Raw genomic sequence first — 15,592 nt, forward strand, 5'->3', positions numbered from 1 at the left:
TGTACTGATGATTTCAGGATGTCTCGTCCCGTCAGGCTTCATAAAGGGCTTCACTGTGTTGTGAATGCTGACATGCAGCACCGTCTCTGGGTTGAAATGTGTGAGACACACCTGCAGCAGGAGCGCACATGCATGCAGGTTCAGGACATTCATGTCAGATAGATTCCATGTCATAGTTTTCTCATTTTCTCTCATCAGTTTATGTGTGTGATGAGTTCAGTGGCTTCAGTCGAATGTCTGTCAGAGTCGTAAGCTGCAGATCGAGCTGTGTTGTTGGGATTTGTCCTCCGAGTTCAGGAGCGGCAGCGGCGCAAGTTGGTGGTGAGTGTGGACTCCACACAGCCGCTCCAGTGTCATCTGAAAAGCCCTTTGTTGTCACATGGTGGCCCATTGTGTGTGTGAAAAGCAACAAGCCTTGTGTGCAGCTTTGAGCAAACAGTGAGGAGGATTCACAGACCACCCATGTAAACAGGCCTCCGTGGGCAGCAGCACCGCCGCGGTTCATGTTAACTATTAACTTTAACAACATATTTCACGTCGGTAGAAGTGGCTCTGATGTGGCTCTGGGCAGCGAGGCGGCTGCATGGCATTTTCATTTTGGTACCAAAGCTGAACCTAAATTTAATTTGAATCCACAGCTGATAAAACACGATCAGAAACATGCAGTGGGGACAGAAAATGGAAAGATGTCTCTTCAGGAATCAACATTCATAGAGAAGATCATTCATCTCTCTTATAATGTAATATTCAGTTAAATATTTATCTGCCAGACGCGCCGCAGCATCTGATGGAGATGAATATTGAATAACTGGTCTGTTGTCGACAGCTAGTCTGTAAAACATCAAGAAATATTTTCTTGTTATTAGATAATCAGGATTGGAAAATTTTTATTCACTTTGGATTTGATGAGAGAAGTTGAATGGGAGTCTATGGAGCCGGAGGCTTTTTGGAGCCGACCTCTAGTGGCACTCGCTGGTATTGCAGCTGAAGACACTTCTGGATCAGAACCATTTTACAGACCTGAAGCTACGAACTCTTTCAGAAACAGTTTGTTAATAAAGAGGAAACATTAATAATTCATAATCATACATACATGAAACAAAAGAAGTTCACTTTTATAATCACCTTGTCTTCATTGTGAGATTGAAGTGGACTTTATTTCCTTTACGTTTCTGAGCTGGTGAATTTGAGGTGTTTAGTGTTGTGAGTCTGAAGCAGCTGATGAGGAGTTGTAATGATGAACATGTCCGTTTACCTGAGCTCTGACTCACCACTGCTTCCTGGCTTGTGGTCAGCCAGGTGTTATAAAGAGGAAGAAGAGAAAATGAGGAAGCCACATGGTGAAACTCCCTCAGCAGCAGCAGTGTTTCCTCTAAGCTGCATCGATCGCTTCAGTCGTAGGACATGTGACATCAGCCCATCCATCCTCCCTCCTCATCCTCCTCAGCCTCTTCATCATCCTCCTCTTCCTCATCCTCCTCTCTCTCCTCCTCCCTCAGACCTGATCCAGTGCACCAATGAGATGAATGTGAATATCCCTCAGCTGGCGGACACGCTGTTTGAGCGGACCACCAACACCAGTTGGGTGGTGGTCTTCAAGTCGCTCACCACCACCCACCAACTGATGGTCTACGGCAACGAGGTCAGCACTCTGAGGGACACTTATTGGCATGATGTTTAGATTAAACATGTTGCCAAAGCATAAACTCTCACAAAAATAGTAGAATATAAATGATAAAGCCAGTTCTACTGTCAGCATGCATGCATGCAGCCAAGTCTCAGATTATGTGGCTTAAATTGATCAAGTCTTCTAAAATGTGTTTATATTTTGAGCAGCTTGTCAGAAAATGAGTTTCAGTTTCAACATGTTTCACAATGAACACAGATTCTGTTTCTTCTTTCCAGACTTTGTCTTTTATGGTGACCAGTTTCAATAATAATAATCACTGATTCTATATTTCTATATTAATTTGTCTTTTTATGGGATGTTTTATTTGGGTCAGATTTTTTGCTAATTGAATTTCTCTGTCTAGTAAATTGTAGCGTTCTAGTTTATATACCAATTGGATTTCTGTTTCTTGGTTTATTGTCTTTATCCATTTGGATTATTTGTCATTGTTCTTTTTTTTAATTTTAATTCAGAAGTCTGGCTCGGCGCTGCAGCTGCAGACAGTTTTTATGTTTTTACAGAACTGAAGATGGACCTTTTGAGTCCCATTTTTCTTGACATACATACAAATCACGGGTATTTCATTTGACATTTGACTAAATGACCGAAGTGGAGCTGTTGCACAACAGTGAGCTGGTTGAAAACAGTGCCTGCAGACTTCCTCATGTGTTGATTCTCCTGCAGAGATTTATCCAGTATCTGGCTTCAAGGAACACACTCTTCAACCTCAGCAACTTTCTGGACAAAAGCGGCCTACAAGGTATTTCACCAGCTCCAAGCAGGTACTCTGCCATGTTCACCAGTGACCACCCAGTGTGACACCCCCCCCCCCCCCCTTTCTGTTTGTGATGCAGGCTACGATATGTCCACGTTCATCAGGAGGTACAGCCGCTACCTGAACGAGAAGGCCGTGTCCTACAGGCAGGTCGCCTTTGACTTCACTAAAGTGAAAAGAGGGTGAGGATCATGTTCACTTCTTAGCTTGCACCCGAGCCGAGCTTGAATTTCTTGTTCCAGAAACTTGGTGTTGTTTGACACCGTTAAAGAAAGAAGGAAGGAGACGCACAGGACTGAGAATAACACTGCAGTCGTTTTATTTCCTGCAAAATACATTGTGACAGTTTTGGTCAAAGTTGCATAAGCTCCTCAGATATATGCAACATTTCACTTCTGCAGCTCCAGTAGGAGAAAAAAAGACTTCCTGTTTTTCACTTCATCATTTCAAAGGAAAAGTTCTTCCAGATAAGTCGATGGATGAAGCAGCTTTTTACCAAATCTTGTGAAGCTGGACACAAGCAGGTGTGATGATACGGCCTAGTTGTTTAGCGTTACTCTCCCTGATCCAGTGGGTCTACAACCCTGTTTGCAAATAAGAACAGAATGCAATGATTTGTTCAACATATAAACTCGTATTTAATTGAAAATAGACCAAAAAAAAACATCAAATGATGAAACGGAGAAATGTTATTGTTTTATTAAAAATATATGCTCATTTTGAATTTGAAGGCAGCAACACGTCTCAAAACAGTTTGGCAGGAACAACAAATGCAGCTCAGTGCATGACGCTGTCCACCTTTTTAGAGACGTGTTGCTGCCATCAAATTCAAAATGAGCAGATATTTTTCATAAAACAATACAATTTCTCAGTTACAACATTTAATATGTTGTCTTTGGTCTATTTGTAATTAAATATGGGATTACGTGATTTCCAGATCATTGCTTCTTTGTTTTTATTAACATTTTACACTTTTTTTGGACTTGGTGTTGTCAGACTTGATATTGTGAAGCTCTCCACTGCAGGAGGAGGAGTTCTCATGTTTATGTGTTGATTCAATGACTTGAGCATCATAAAAATCAACCATGTCATTGACAGCCAACATCTAAATCTTCAAATAATGACAGTCGGTTCAAGGCTCCTCGGTTTTCCTTCCGCAGGTCTGATGGAGTGATGAGAACCATGAACACAGAGAAGCTGCTGAAAACCATCCCCATCATCCAGAACCAGATGGACGTGTTACTGGACTTTAACGTGAGTGTCGTCTGCATCTCCTGTCGTCTAAAAACCGCCTGCTGACAGTTTAAACACCTCCTCCTCCTCTCGTCCAGGTCAACGCCAACGAACTGACCAACGGCGTGATCAACGCGGCCTTCATGCTCCTGTTCAAAGACGCCATCCGACTGTTCGCAGCCTACAACGAGGGCATCATCAACCTGCTGGGTGAGTCCCAGCGAACACTGAACACCATCATCTACCTGATACAGCAGCTGTTTCCCTGCTGACCTCAGGACTTCTCTGACATTAATATGCAGCCGGCTCGGCGTCCTCCTCTTAGCGTGATGAGCATGCATTGCAGCACTTCTATAGGGCGAGGCTCCCCACCTTGTTTTCACCTTCTCGCTGGTAGAAATTATTTTGCGTAGGCCTCGTTTGCATACTGTGATGATGACTGCACAGATAGTAGCGCTCAGCTGTGAGCTCATTCGTCTGTGTGAAGCTGAATCAGGAGGAATGCAGAGAAACTGACGTCCAACAGGAATACCGGCAATCACGTTGGAGTTGAAGCTGTACAAAAAGTCCCCGACGCTCATGGTCACGTGATGGGACTTCAGTACATCACATGTACAGTGGGTACGGAAAGTATTCAGACCCCTTTAAATTTTTCACTCTTTGTTTCATTGCAGCCATTTGCTAAAATCAAAAAAGTTCATTTTATTTCTCGTTAATGTACACTCAGCACCCCATCTTGACAGAAAAAAACAGAAATGTAGAAATTTGTGTAAATTTATTAAAAAAGAAAAACTGAAATATCACATGGTCATAAGTATTCAGACCCTTTGCTGTGACACTCATATTTAACTCACATGCTGTCCATTTCTTCTGATCCTCCTTGAGATGGTTCTACTCCTTCATTGGAGTCCAGCTGTGTTTAATTAAACTGATTGGACTTGATTAGGAAAGGCACACACCTGTCTATATAAGACCTTACAGCTCACAGTGCATGTCAGAGCAAATGAGAATCATGAGGTCGAAGGAACTGTCCAAGGAGCTCAGAGACAGAATTGTGGCAAGGCACAGATCTGGCCAAGGTTACAAAACAATGTCTGCAGCACTCAAGGTTCCTAAGAGCACAGTGGCCTCCATAATCCTTAAATGGAAGAAGTTTGGGACGACCAGAACTCTTCCTAGACCTGGCCGTCCAGCCAAACTGAGCAATCGTGGGAGAAGAGCCTTGGTGAGAGAGGTAAAGAAGAACCCAAAGATCACTGTGGCTGAGCTCCAGAGATGCAGTAGGGAGATGGAGGAAGTTCCACAAAGTCAACTATCACTGCAGCCCTCCACCAGTCGGGGCTTTATGGCAGAGTGGCCCGACGGAAGCCTCTCCTCAGTGCAAGACATATGAAAGCCCGCATAGAGTTTGCCAAAAAACACATGAAGGACTCCCAGACTATGAGAAATAAGATTCTCTGGTCTGATGAGACCAAGATTGAACTTGTTGGCGTTAATTCTAAGCGGTATGTGTGGAGAAAACCAGGCACTGCTCATCACCTGCCCAATACAATCCCAACAGTGAAACATGGTGGTGGCAGCATCATGCTATGGGGGTGTTTTTCAGCTGCAGGGACAGGACGACCGGTTGCAATTGAAGGAAAGATGAATGCGGCCAAGTACAGAGATATCCTGGAAGAAAACCTCTTCCAGAGTGCTCTGGACCTCAGACTGGGCCGAAGGTTCACCTTCCAACAAGACAATGACCCTAAGCACACAGCTAAAATAACAAAGGAGTGGCTTCGGAACAACTCTGTGATCATTCTTGACTGGCCCAGCCAGAGCCCTGACCTAAACCCAATTGAGCATCTCTGGAGAGACCTGAAAATGGCTGTCCACCAACGTTCACCATCCAACCTGATGGAACTGGAGAGGATCTGCAAGGAAGAATGGCAGAGGATCCCCAAATCCAGGTGTGAAAAGCTTGTTGCATCATTCCCAAGAAGACTCATGGCTGTACGAGCTCAAAAGGATGCTTCTACTCAATACTGAGCAAAGGGTCTGAATACTTATGACCATGTGATATTTCAGGTTTTCTTTTTTAATAAATTTGCACAAATTTCTACATTTCTGTTTTTTTCTGTCAAGATGGGGTGCTGAGTGTACATTAATGAGAAATAAAATGAACTTTTTTGATTTTAGCAAATGGCTGCAATGAAACAAAGAGTGAAAAATTTAAAGGGGTCTGAATACTTTCCGTACCAACTGTAGATCTGGTTAGGGCCCGAGCACCGAGTGGTCGCCTTTTAACATGCTCAAAAACTCATTCAACTTTACACAAAAGTCAGCTCCAGTACAAATGGAAGTATTCTATAGGTTTTGGTCACAAAATGGCTCGCTATCGCCCCCTATATTGAGACCTCAAGGCTGCTTTCACCGACATGAACAAAATTCGGTGGACATGTGTATCACGCGTCACAAAAAAGTATCTTGGCACCATGACCAAAACTCAACAGGAAGTCTGCCATTTTGAATTTAGTGGCCATTTTGGCGATTTGCATGTGTTGCACTTTAATGAACTCCTACAGATTTTATCGACTTGAAATTTGGTGCGTCCAGTCTTAATGCCGTTGGGATGAAAAGTTATGAAAATAATTTGTTTTCGTCAAACGATGCACCTGTGGCGTGGCGGCCATTTTGAGTGTATCGCCATGATATTAAAGTTACTGTAATTTTGATGTACAGTGTCCGATCTTCCTCAAACTTTACATGTTTGATAAAAGTCCCCTCCTGAAGACAACTGCATGGTCATACTCAGTAAAAGTCATAGCGCCACCTACTGGCAACAGGAAATTAAGTCTTTTATACTCTGACATGCTTCTTCGAGCCGGTTGATCACGTCAACATTAAATCAGGTCTAATAAGCCTCAAGACGTTGATATGTTGAGAAATCAATAATTTCCTTCTTTTTTTTTCAGTTCCCATACACATTGCAAATTTCTTTACATGTTTTATGAATGACTAAAGATTCTGCTTCATCCTCCACAGCACCTTGAACACTTCTGAGACACTTTTACTGCTCCTTGGAATAGATTGAAGCACATTAATGTCACTACAGTAGGAATAATTTATAATAATTTATATTTATGAAAAAAAGTGTTCCATAATAAACATGTACAGCTGCTGCTTAGCTCGCTCTGCCCCACTCAGCAAACCTCTTTAGCGTTGACGTACTGACCGGAAACCGGGTTATTTCACTGAGACAGTTGGAAGAGTTGGTCTCTGACTAATTTATATTGTTTTTCTTTTACCGTTCATACCAGTATTGTGCAAATACGTCGCCTTGGCTCCTAAAATCTCAGCAGGAAGCCCATTTATTACCTGCTGTATATTTGAGAGTTCATAAATAAATGACTTCAGACCAGTACTGAGCCTCACCGACACGTCCTCACTCTCACTCATTGCTTGTTTACCGTTAGCCGTTAGCCTGCTCGCTGCAGCTAGAACACAAGTGCTGCTTAAAACTGTCAAAGTCCTCGCTGCTTCAACACTCAGGCTAACAAACGTTTCTACTATTTGGGCGAGTCCAACGTCTGCTCACCCGGACCTTCTGTATATCCGTCGTATCGTTGAGACCAATGAAACTCTGGACGTATAGAAGAACTGGACTCAGAACTGTTTTATGTTGTGAAAATATAAACTTCAAAAGGTCAGAAATGAGTAAAACGATGATGTTGTTTGTGATAGCATTTTTGTTTTGACTCTTTTAACAGAAAAATACTTTGACATGAAGAAAGTTCAGTGCAAAGAAGGACTTGACATCTACAAGAAGTTCCTGACACGAATGACACGAATCTCAGAGTTCCTCAAAGTTGCAGAGGTGAGTCAGGAGCCCGGCCCACCCGTCAGGGGTTGCAAAGGATTCTGGGAGTGCAGGATAGTTTGGCTGCTGTTTCATGAACTCTGACGGTGTCTGTTCTTCTCCTGCAGCAAGTTGGAATCGATCGAGGGGACATCCCAGATCTGTCTCAGGTGAGTCGTCACATTCAATCATCACCATTCACAGCCTCTCCTCTGCTGGCACTGCTTTACTTCACTGGAGAATGGCCAAATTTTGGGACGTAATATAATACATAACATTATCATATGCAGAGTATCGCTATATATATACACACACACACACATACATTGGTGTGAAAAAGTGATTTCTTATTTTTTTGCATGTTTGTCACTTAAACGTTTCAGATCATCAAACAAATTTAAATATTAGTCAAAGATAACACAAGTAAACACAAAATGCAGTTTTTAAATGAAGGTTTTTGTTATTAAGGGAGAAAAACAATCCAAACCCACATGGCCCTGTGTGAAAAAGTGTTTCCCCCTAAACCTAATAACTGGTTGGACCACCCTCAGCAGCAACAACTGCAATCAAGCGTTTGTGATAACTTCCAATGAGTCTTTTCCAGCTGTGGAGGAATGTTGGCCCACTCATCTTTACAGAGTTGTTGTAATTCAGACACATTGGAGGGTTTTCCAGCACCAACCTCCTTTTTAAGTTCATGCCACAGCATCTCAAGAGGATTCAGGTCAGGACTTTGACGAGGCCACTCCAAAGTCTTCATTTTGTTTTTCTTCATCCATTCAGAGGTGGACTTGCTGGTGTGTTTTGGATCATTGTCCTGCTGCAGAACCCAAGTTCGCTTCAGCTTGAGGTCACGAACAGATGGCCGGACGTTCTCCTTCAGGATGTTTTGGTAGACGGTAGAATTCATGGTTCCATTTATCACAGCAAGTCTTCCAGGTCCTGAAGCAGTAAAACAGCCCCAGACCATCACACTACCACCACCATGTTTTACTGTTGGTATGAGGTTCTTCTTCTGAAATGCAGTGTTACTTTTACTCCAGATGTAACGGGACACACACCTTCCAAAAAGTTCAACTTTGGTCTCGTCAGTCCACAGAGTATTTTCCCAAAAGTCTCGGGGATCATCAAGATGTTTTCTGGCAAAAATGAGATGAGCCTTAATGTTGTTTTTGCTCAGCGGTGGTTTTGGTCTGGGAACTCTGCCATGCAGCCATTTCTGCCGAGTCTCTTTCTTCTGGTGGAGTCATGAACACTGACCTGAACTGAGGCAAGTGAGGCCTGCAGTTCTTTGGATGTTGTCGTGGGGTCTTTTGTGACCTCTCGGATGAGTCGTCGCTGCTCTCTTGGGGTAATTTTGGTCGGCCGGCCGCTCCTGGGAAGGTTCACCACTGTTCCATGTTTTCTCCATTTGTGGATAATGGTTCTCACTGTGGTTCTCTGGAGTCCCAAAGCTTTAGAAATGGCTTTAGAACCTTTTCCAGACTGATAGATCTCAATTACTTTCTTTCTCATTTGTTCCTGAATTTCTTTGGATCTCAGCATGATGTCTATCTTTTGAGGATCTTCTGGTCTCCTTCACTTTGTCAGGCAGGTCCTATTGAAGTGATTTCTGGATTGAGAACAGGTGTGTCAGTAATCAGGCCTGGGTGTGGCTCCAGAAATTGAACTCAGGTGTGATAAACCACAGTTAAGTTATGTTTTAACAGGAGGGAGCAAACACTTTTTCACACAGGGCCATGTGGGTTTGGATTGTTTTTCTCCCTTAATACTAAAAACCTTCATTTAAAAACTGCATTTTGTGTTTACTTGTGTTATCTTTGACTAATATTTAAATTTGTTTGATGATCTGAAACATTTAAGTGTGGCAGACATGCAAAAAAATAAGAAATCAGGAAGGAGGCAAACACTTTTTCACACCACTGTATATACACACACATATATACATATATATATATATATATATAAACCTTCATCAACTTTGGATAATTTAACGAACTAACGAACCCGACAGAAAATTCTGCATCGTCCCTAAAATCATTACGTTAAACACGTTCGTTAGTGATGATCATTTATCCAAAGTTGATGAATGTTTCGAGTTATTGGACTAAGAAGTCACATTCTTGGTCATAAAGTTGATGAAATAAAGTTTGCTGCTGTTTGATTCTCGCTCAGTTTCATGAGATGAGTCCTTTCTGAGTGTGACATCACTGCCGTCAGGTTGCTGTATTGAAATGGTGTAACTTCATAATCAAAGGTCTCAAATTCAAACTGTTGAGACAAAATGCACCAACTATGTATTAAACTATTTGATTCATGTCCCAACGTGGATGAATGTTTTTCACATAGACTGAAGGCGTGTCGAGTCAAACTGGTCAGAAATATTCGAATGACTTCGCTGTAGTCGGGAGACCAACTTCAAACTGGGATTTAGCTGCTTAGATTTAATGAAATGGGTCTTTGCAGGCAGAATACTGTTGCATTTAAATTGAGCCACAGCGCCACCTGCTGTCGTGGAGGGTGTGTCACTTTGATCATTACTGAAGAAAATCTTCTGTAAAATGACGGTGGGAACTTTGTGCCATAATTCACGTGATCTATTTAGTATTATTTGGGTTTGTTTTCTCGACGACGTGATGTTTTAGAGAAACGTTGTGTGTTTGTTTGACAGGTTGTGTTGCAGGTTGTTGATGTCGTTGTGTATTTGGAGACCGATCTGTGTTTGACAGGGAATCTTACAAACACTTCCAAAACATGTTTCTTTTGTTTGTAGGATTTTGGCAGGAAATTGTTTCCAAACAGAAGAAATAATAGAACTCAGCTTTATTTTACAAACTCTTGGTAGCTCAGAAAGTAATTTACCGTAAATGTGACTCCCTGTTGACACGCTGATTCATTTAGTGCTGTTTGCAGACATTAAACTGCAGACTGAATACAGTGAGACTTCACATGTGACCTCTATGATCTGGACTTTCCGAATTTGGCCGTTGTTGTCCTCTAACGCTGCGTAGCTTCAGGCCTAACACGTTGTAACACAAACGCTGTGCACGCCAGGCAGCTCTGCATGCGTCCACAACACTGCACCGACGAACAGGACGCACACTCGCTCCTGACCTTGCACGTCTTGCAGCAAATAAAGGTGTGAATCCAGGGTTTCTGTGTTGGATAGGAGGCCAGTGAGCAGCGTCAATGTACCCGTAGCTCTGCATATGAACCAGAACTAGACAAGTTGTTCTTAATAACATCCTGACTATTACCACCTTTATTTTCTGTATTTCCCTTCCTTCTGTCTCCGTTTTCAGTTTACAGTTTGTGTAAGTATCTGAATCTTATCTCTCTATGTCCGTGTGTCCGTACCTGTTTGTGGACTCTTGGCATGCTTCGCTACTTCGTGCTCTTGTGTAATGCGTTCTTTAGCCTTTGAAACTTAACGTGTGTCAATGACCCTCCCTCCAGGCCCCCAGCAGCCTGCTGGACGCCCTGGAGCAGCACTTGGCCTCCGTAGACGGGAAGAAGGTCAAAGACTCCACGGCAGCCAGCAGGTAGGTGGGCGTCCTCTCGGCTCACGTCCGCTGCAGCAGCTCCAGTGTTGGACTGATGTGTAGAAGTTATTTTGTTGTCGGAGTAAAACTTTGAGTCAACTTTGACACCACGGTGAAGAAAAGTTGTAAGATGTTGATCTTCAGTCTCCCTGACTGGATTCTTACTCCCTGTTTTCCGTGTCTGTTCAGAGCCAGCACCCTCTCCAACGCTGTGTCCTCGCTGGCCAACACCGGCAACTCTTTCACCAAAGTGGACGAGAGGGAGAAACAGGCGGCCCTGGAGGAAGAGCAGTCACGTCTAAGAGCACTAAAAGTACACTTTTCCTTCCACTTCCATTCCTTTGTGCTGAAGGCACTTCAGTCCTGAGCAGCAGCATCCTGCTCGCACAGCGCAGCCACAGTGCTCACCTTTAGTGTTGGAGTCTGCTCACCGCTCAGGCTTCGCACGGCGCTCTCTGTGGTCCATGAACGCCTTCCAGTTGTTTGTTGCACTCTGGTGAAAATAAAGAACCAGAATAACATCACTCAGACTAAAAACTTGCTGAAATGTTGCTAAAAATACAACCGGTGCCAAAAAACCCCGTCCTTTTTACTCCTGCTCACCCTCAGAGGTCATGTTTTCAGTTGGGTTTGAGGTTTCAGTCACCGCTAACGGCCTTGAAGTTGCCATTAGTTTTACTAGGATCCCTGTCTAGTGCTAAAATCACAGCATAGTCATGACAGTTGTTACAGATTTGAAGAATTTCTGTGCTTTCCCCTCATAGTTCCCATCTTCTCGACTGTGAGCTGCAGATAAACGCACAATTCTTACAATAACCTACATTAGCCTACCTGTTGCTAACGTTAGCCTCCTGTTTATTGCAGGACCAGCGTCTGAAGGAGCTCCAGAAGAATCCTGCCATGGCAACTACAGACTCCTCCCCCGTCTCCACTGTGGGCGGGACCCTTAACTCCGCCCCTGCCATCGACCTCTTCTCCACTCCCAGCTCCACCAACAGGTGAGGTCACATGACTCACACCTGCTGAGGATGGATTAGGTGTTTTAAAACATTTCTAAATCATCTCACGGGTAGTTTGTTTTCTCATGAAGAGATAAATCTTTTCTGTGCTGATGATTGAAGAAGCAGAACAACAGTCTGAACACAAAGAGAATAAAAAGATACGGCAGATTTTAACTGGTTGGTCCTTCATGTCCTCGTTCTGCTGCAGCACCTCCAGGACCACTAACGACCTGCTGGACCTGCAGCCGGCCTTCCAGCCGCCGCTGTCCACCGCCAACACATGGGGAGGTGAGAGCGCTGCTCCGTTGCCACAGACACACACATCAGTACACACACTCACCAGTACACACATCAGTACACACACTCACCAGTACACACATCAGTACACACACTCACCAGTACACACATCAGTACACACACTCACCAGTACACACATCAGTACACACACTCACCAGTACACACATCAGTACACACACTCACCAGTACACACATCAGTACACACAGCTCCAACACGCACTCACTAGTACACACAGCTCCAACACACACTCACTAGTACACACACCTCCAACACACACTCACTAGTACACACACCTCCAACACACACTCACTAGTACACACAGCTCCAACACACACTCACTAGTACACACAGCTCCAACACACACTCACTAGTACACATACCTCCAACACACACTCACTAGTACACACAGCTCCAACACACACTCACTAGTACACACAGCTCCAACACACACTCACTAGTACACACAGCTCCAACACACACTCACTAGTACACACACCTCCAACACACACTCACTAGTACACACAGCTCCAACACACACTCACTAGTACACACAGCTCCAACACACACTCACTAGTACACACAGCTCCAACACACACTCACTAGTACACACAGCTCCAACACACACTCACTAGTACACACAGCTCCAACACACACTCACTAGTACACACAGCTCCAACACACACTCACTAGTACACACAGCTCCAACACACACTCACTAGTACACACAGCTCCAACACACACTCACTAGTACACACAGCTCCAACACACACTCACTAGTACACACAGCTCCAACACACACTCACTAGTACACACAGCTCCAACACACACTCACTAGTACACACAGCTCCAACACACACTCACTAGTACACACAGCTCCAACACACACTCACTAGTACACACAGCTCCAACACACACTCACTAGTACACACAGCTCCAACACGCACTCACTAGTACACACAGCTCCAACACGCACTCACTAGTACACACAGCTCCAACACACACTCACTAGTACACACAGCTCCAACACACACTCACTAGTACACACACCTCCAACACACACTCACTAGTACACACAGCTCCAACACACACTCACTAGTACACACAGCTCCAACACACACTCACTAGTACACACAGCTCCAACACACACTCACTAGTACACACAGCTCCAACACACACTCACTAGTACACACAGCTCCAACACACACTCACTAGTACACACAGCTCCAACACACACTCACTAGTACACACAGCTCCAACACACACTCACTAGTACACACAGCTCCAACACGCACTCACTAGTACACACAGCTCCAACACACACTCACTAGTACACACAGCTCCAACACACACTCACTAGTACACACAGCTCCAACACACACTCACTAGTACACACAGCTCCAACACACACTCACTAGTACACACAGCTCCAACACACACTCACTAGTACACACAGCTCCAACACACACTCACTAGTACACACAGCTCCAACACACACTCACTAGTACACACAGCTCCAACACACACTCACTAGTACACACAGCTCCAACACACACTCACTAGTACACACAGCTCCAACACACACTCACTAGTACACACAGCTCCAACACACACTCACTAGTACACACCACAGAGTGAAACTTCAGCCTCCAACTGAAGTGATGTACGTTTGATTGACAGTTTTATTATTAATGTAACACACACCTTTGCTTCCAGGTGTTGAGTCTCATGTTGAATCATCCGCCTGTCAACATTAACACAAGCTGAAACAACAACATGCTCAGATTTGTATTTTAGATTTTATTTTAATGTTGCTATTGTTGAAATAAAAACAGTCCCATATTTACAGATATGTAAGCGCCTGCAGAAACACTGCTCACATTAATACGCCTTTAAACACATCTTATTCTGCAGGTTTGGATGTTTCCAGTGTTCTTGTAGTAAACATTGTTAGTATCAATCAATCAATTCAACTTTATTCATAAAGCACTTTCTGTACATTTTGCTACGTTTCAAAGTGCTTAACAGATGATTGACAGGCCAGTAATGAGACAGAAAGTTGTAGACCCGAAAAATACAATAAATTTGAGAACAAATTAAAAAACAACAAGATAAAAGAAATGTAGAAGGTAGATCAAAAGGTAAAATCGAGTGAGATAATAGTTAGAAACTAAAATGGGGATAAAAATGAGGACAACGTATTAAAAAGATCAAAGTTGATCAGAAAGAGGGATAAAACATAAGATATGACACAAGAGGAATTAAAAGTGTAAAAGCAGCTCAACGGATGATAAAAGGTATGAAAATGTGGAGGAAATAAATAAAAAACAAATGGATACAAATTTGAATAGAGTATAAATGTGAGTATAATATTGTGTAAATATTGTGGCTGCCTCAGATCAGATCTACGGTGACATCATTTAGGTGATGCTTTTAGTTGTGTCGTCTGTCAGGAGAAGGTTTGCTTCCTCCAGCTGACCAGCAGCGTGTTCATGTTTCCAGTCTGCTGTCAGAGGTCAGAGGTCAGAGGTCATCGGCTCTAAATGGTTCTAAATGGGCGATAGAGCTGCTGGTGTGAACCTCTGATGTCGGCCAATCAGAGCAGAGCCTGACTTCACCCCGTCTCTGGATCTCTAACGCTGTTTTAATCCTTCTCACCTCCATCTCTGAGCCCCCCTCCCCCCCTTCACCTGGTGTTGCATGCACTCTTTAACCACTCTGTTGTGTCTCACCCTCCTCTCCTCCATCATCTCTGTCCTCCTTCTCCTCCTTCTCCTCCTCTACCCGCTCAGATCCGTTCACCTCTGCTGCAGATGCTGCCGAGGAATCCATTCCCAACTCAAACCCTTTCCTCACTCTGCCTGTTGTCGATGTCCACCTGTCCTCGGCGTCCTCGGACGCCCTCGGTCTGTCCTGCGGGACACCGAGCCGCCACGTGTTCGGTGGGATTGTTTCGCTGCATCCTCACTTTTCTTTTACATTTCACTTTGTGTCCACTCGACATGTTTATGTTGTACCGATGTGATGGATCCCAGGACGTCCCGCTGGCGGAGGATTTCCTGTGTGGTTTCCAAGCCAACACAGACGTGCAGTGATTGGACCACAGTTCAGATCACGTCTCACGCTCATCAGAGATCAGCGGCCGTGTTCAGAGACGCCGAGTCCTCTTGGAGCGCTGAACGTCACCTCAACGTGACCTCAGTTTATCTTCAGAGGGTTAGGAACCTTCTCAGAGC

General features: G+C 43.9%; 1 protein-coding gene across 10 annotated transcripts in view; it reads left to right on the forward strand.

Moving 5' to 3' along the window:
- Positions 1-15,592, forward strand: part of picalma (phosphatidylinositol binding clathrin assembly protein a) — a 39,983-nt gene that overhangs the window by 11,568 nt on the left and 12,823 nt on the right. For 4 of the 10 annotated variants that reach the window (XM_069165173.1, XM_069165163.1, XM_069165167.1 and 1 more), the window contains exons 3-15: positions 1,500-1,642; positions 2,354-2,429; positions 2,524-2,626; positions 3,605-3,698; positions 3,776-3,887; positions 7,430-7,536; positions 7,647-7,688; positions 10,821-10,832; positions 10,975-11,060; positions 11,250-11,373; positions 11,925-12,058; positions 12,270-12,349; positions 15,149-15,298. In XM_069165173.1, the coding sequence (XP_069021274.1) occupies positions 1,500-1,642; positions 2,354-2,429; positions 2,524-2,626; positions 3,605-3,698; positions 3,776-3,887; positions 7,430-7,536; positions 7,647-7,688; positions 10,821-10,832; positions 10,975-11,060; positions 11,250-11,373; positions 11,925-12,058; positions 12,270-12,349; positions 15,149-15,298 (1,263 nt within the window). The remainder of the gene's footprint in view (positions 1-1,499; positions 1,643-2,353; positions 2,430-2,523; positions 2,627-3,604; positions 3,699-3,775; positions 3,888-7,429; positions 7,537-7,646; positions 7,689-10,820; positions 10,833-10,974; positions 11,061-11,249; positions 11,374-11,924; positions 12,059-12,269; positions 12,350-15,148; positions 15,299-15,592) is intronic. The other 6 variants (XM_069165168.1, XM_069165169.1, XM_069165170.1 and 3 more) reach the window with 3 other exon arrangements.

Source organism: Embiotoca jacksoni, unplaced genomic scaffold, assembly GCF_022577435.1.
Source record: "Embiotoca jacksoni isolate LCO1_2020_lvr unplaced genomic scaffold, fEmbJac1.0.p SCAF_33, whole genome shotgun sequence".
Taxonomy (NCBI): domain Eukaryota; kingdom Metazoa; phylum Chordata; class Actinopteri; family Embiotocidae; genus Embiotoca; species Embiotoca jacksoni.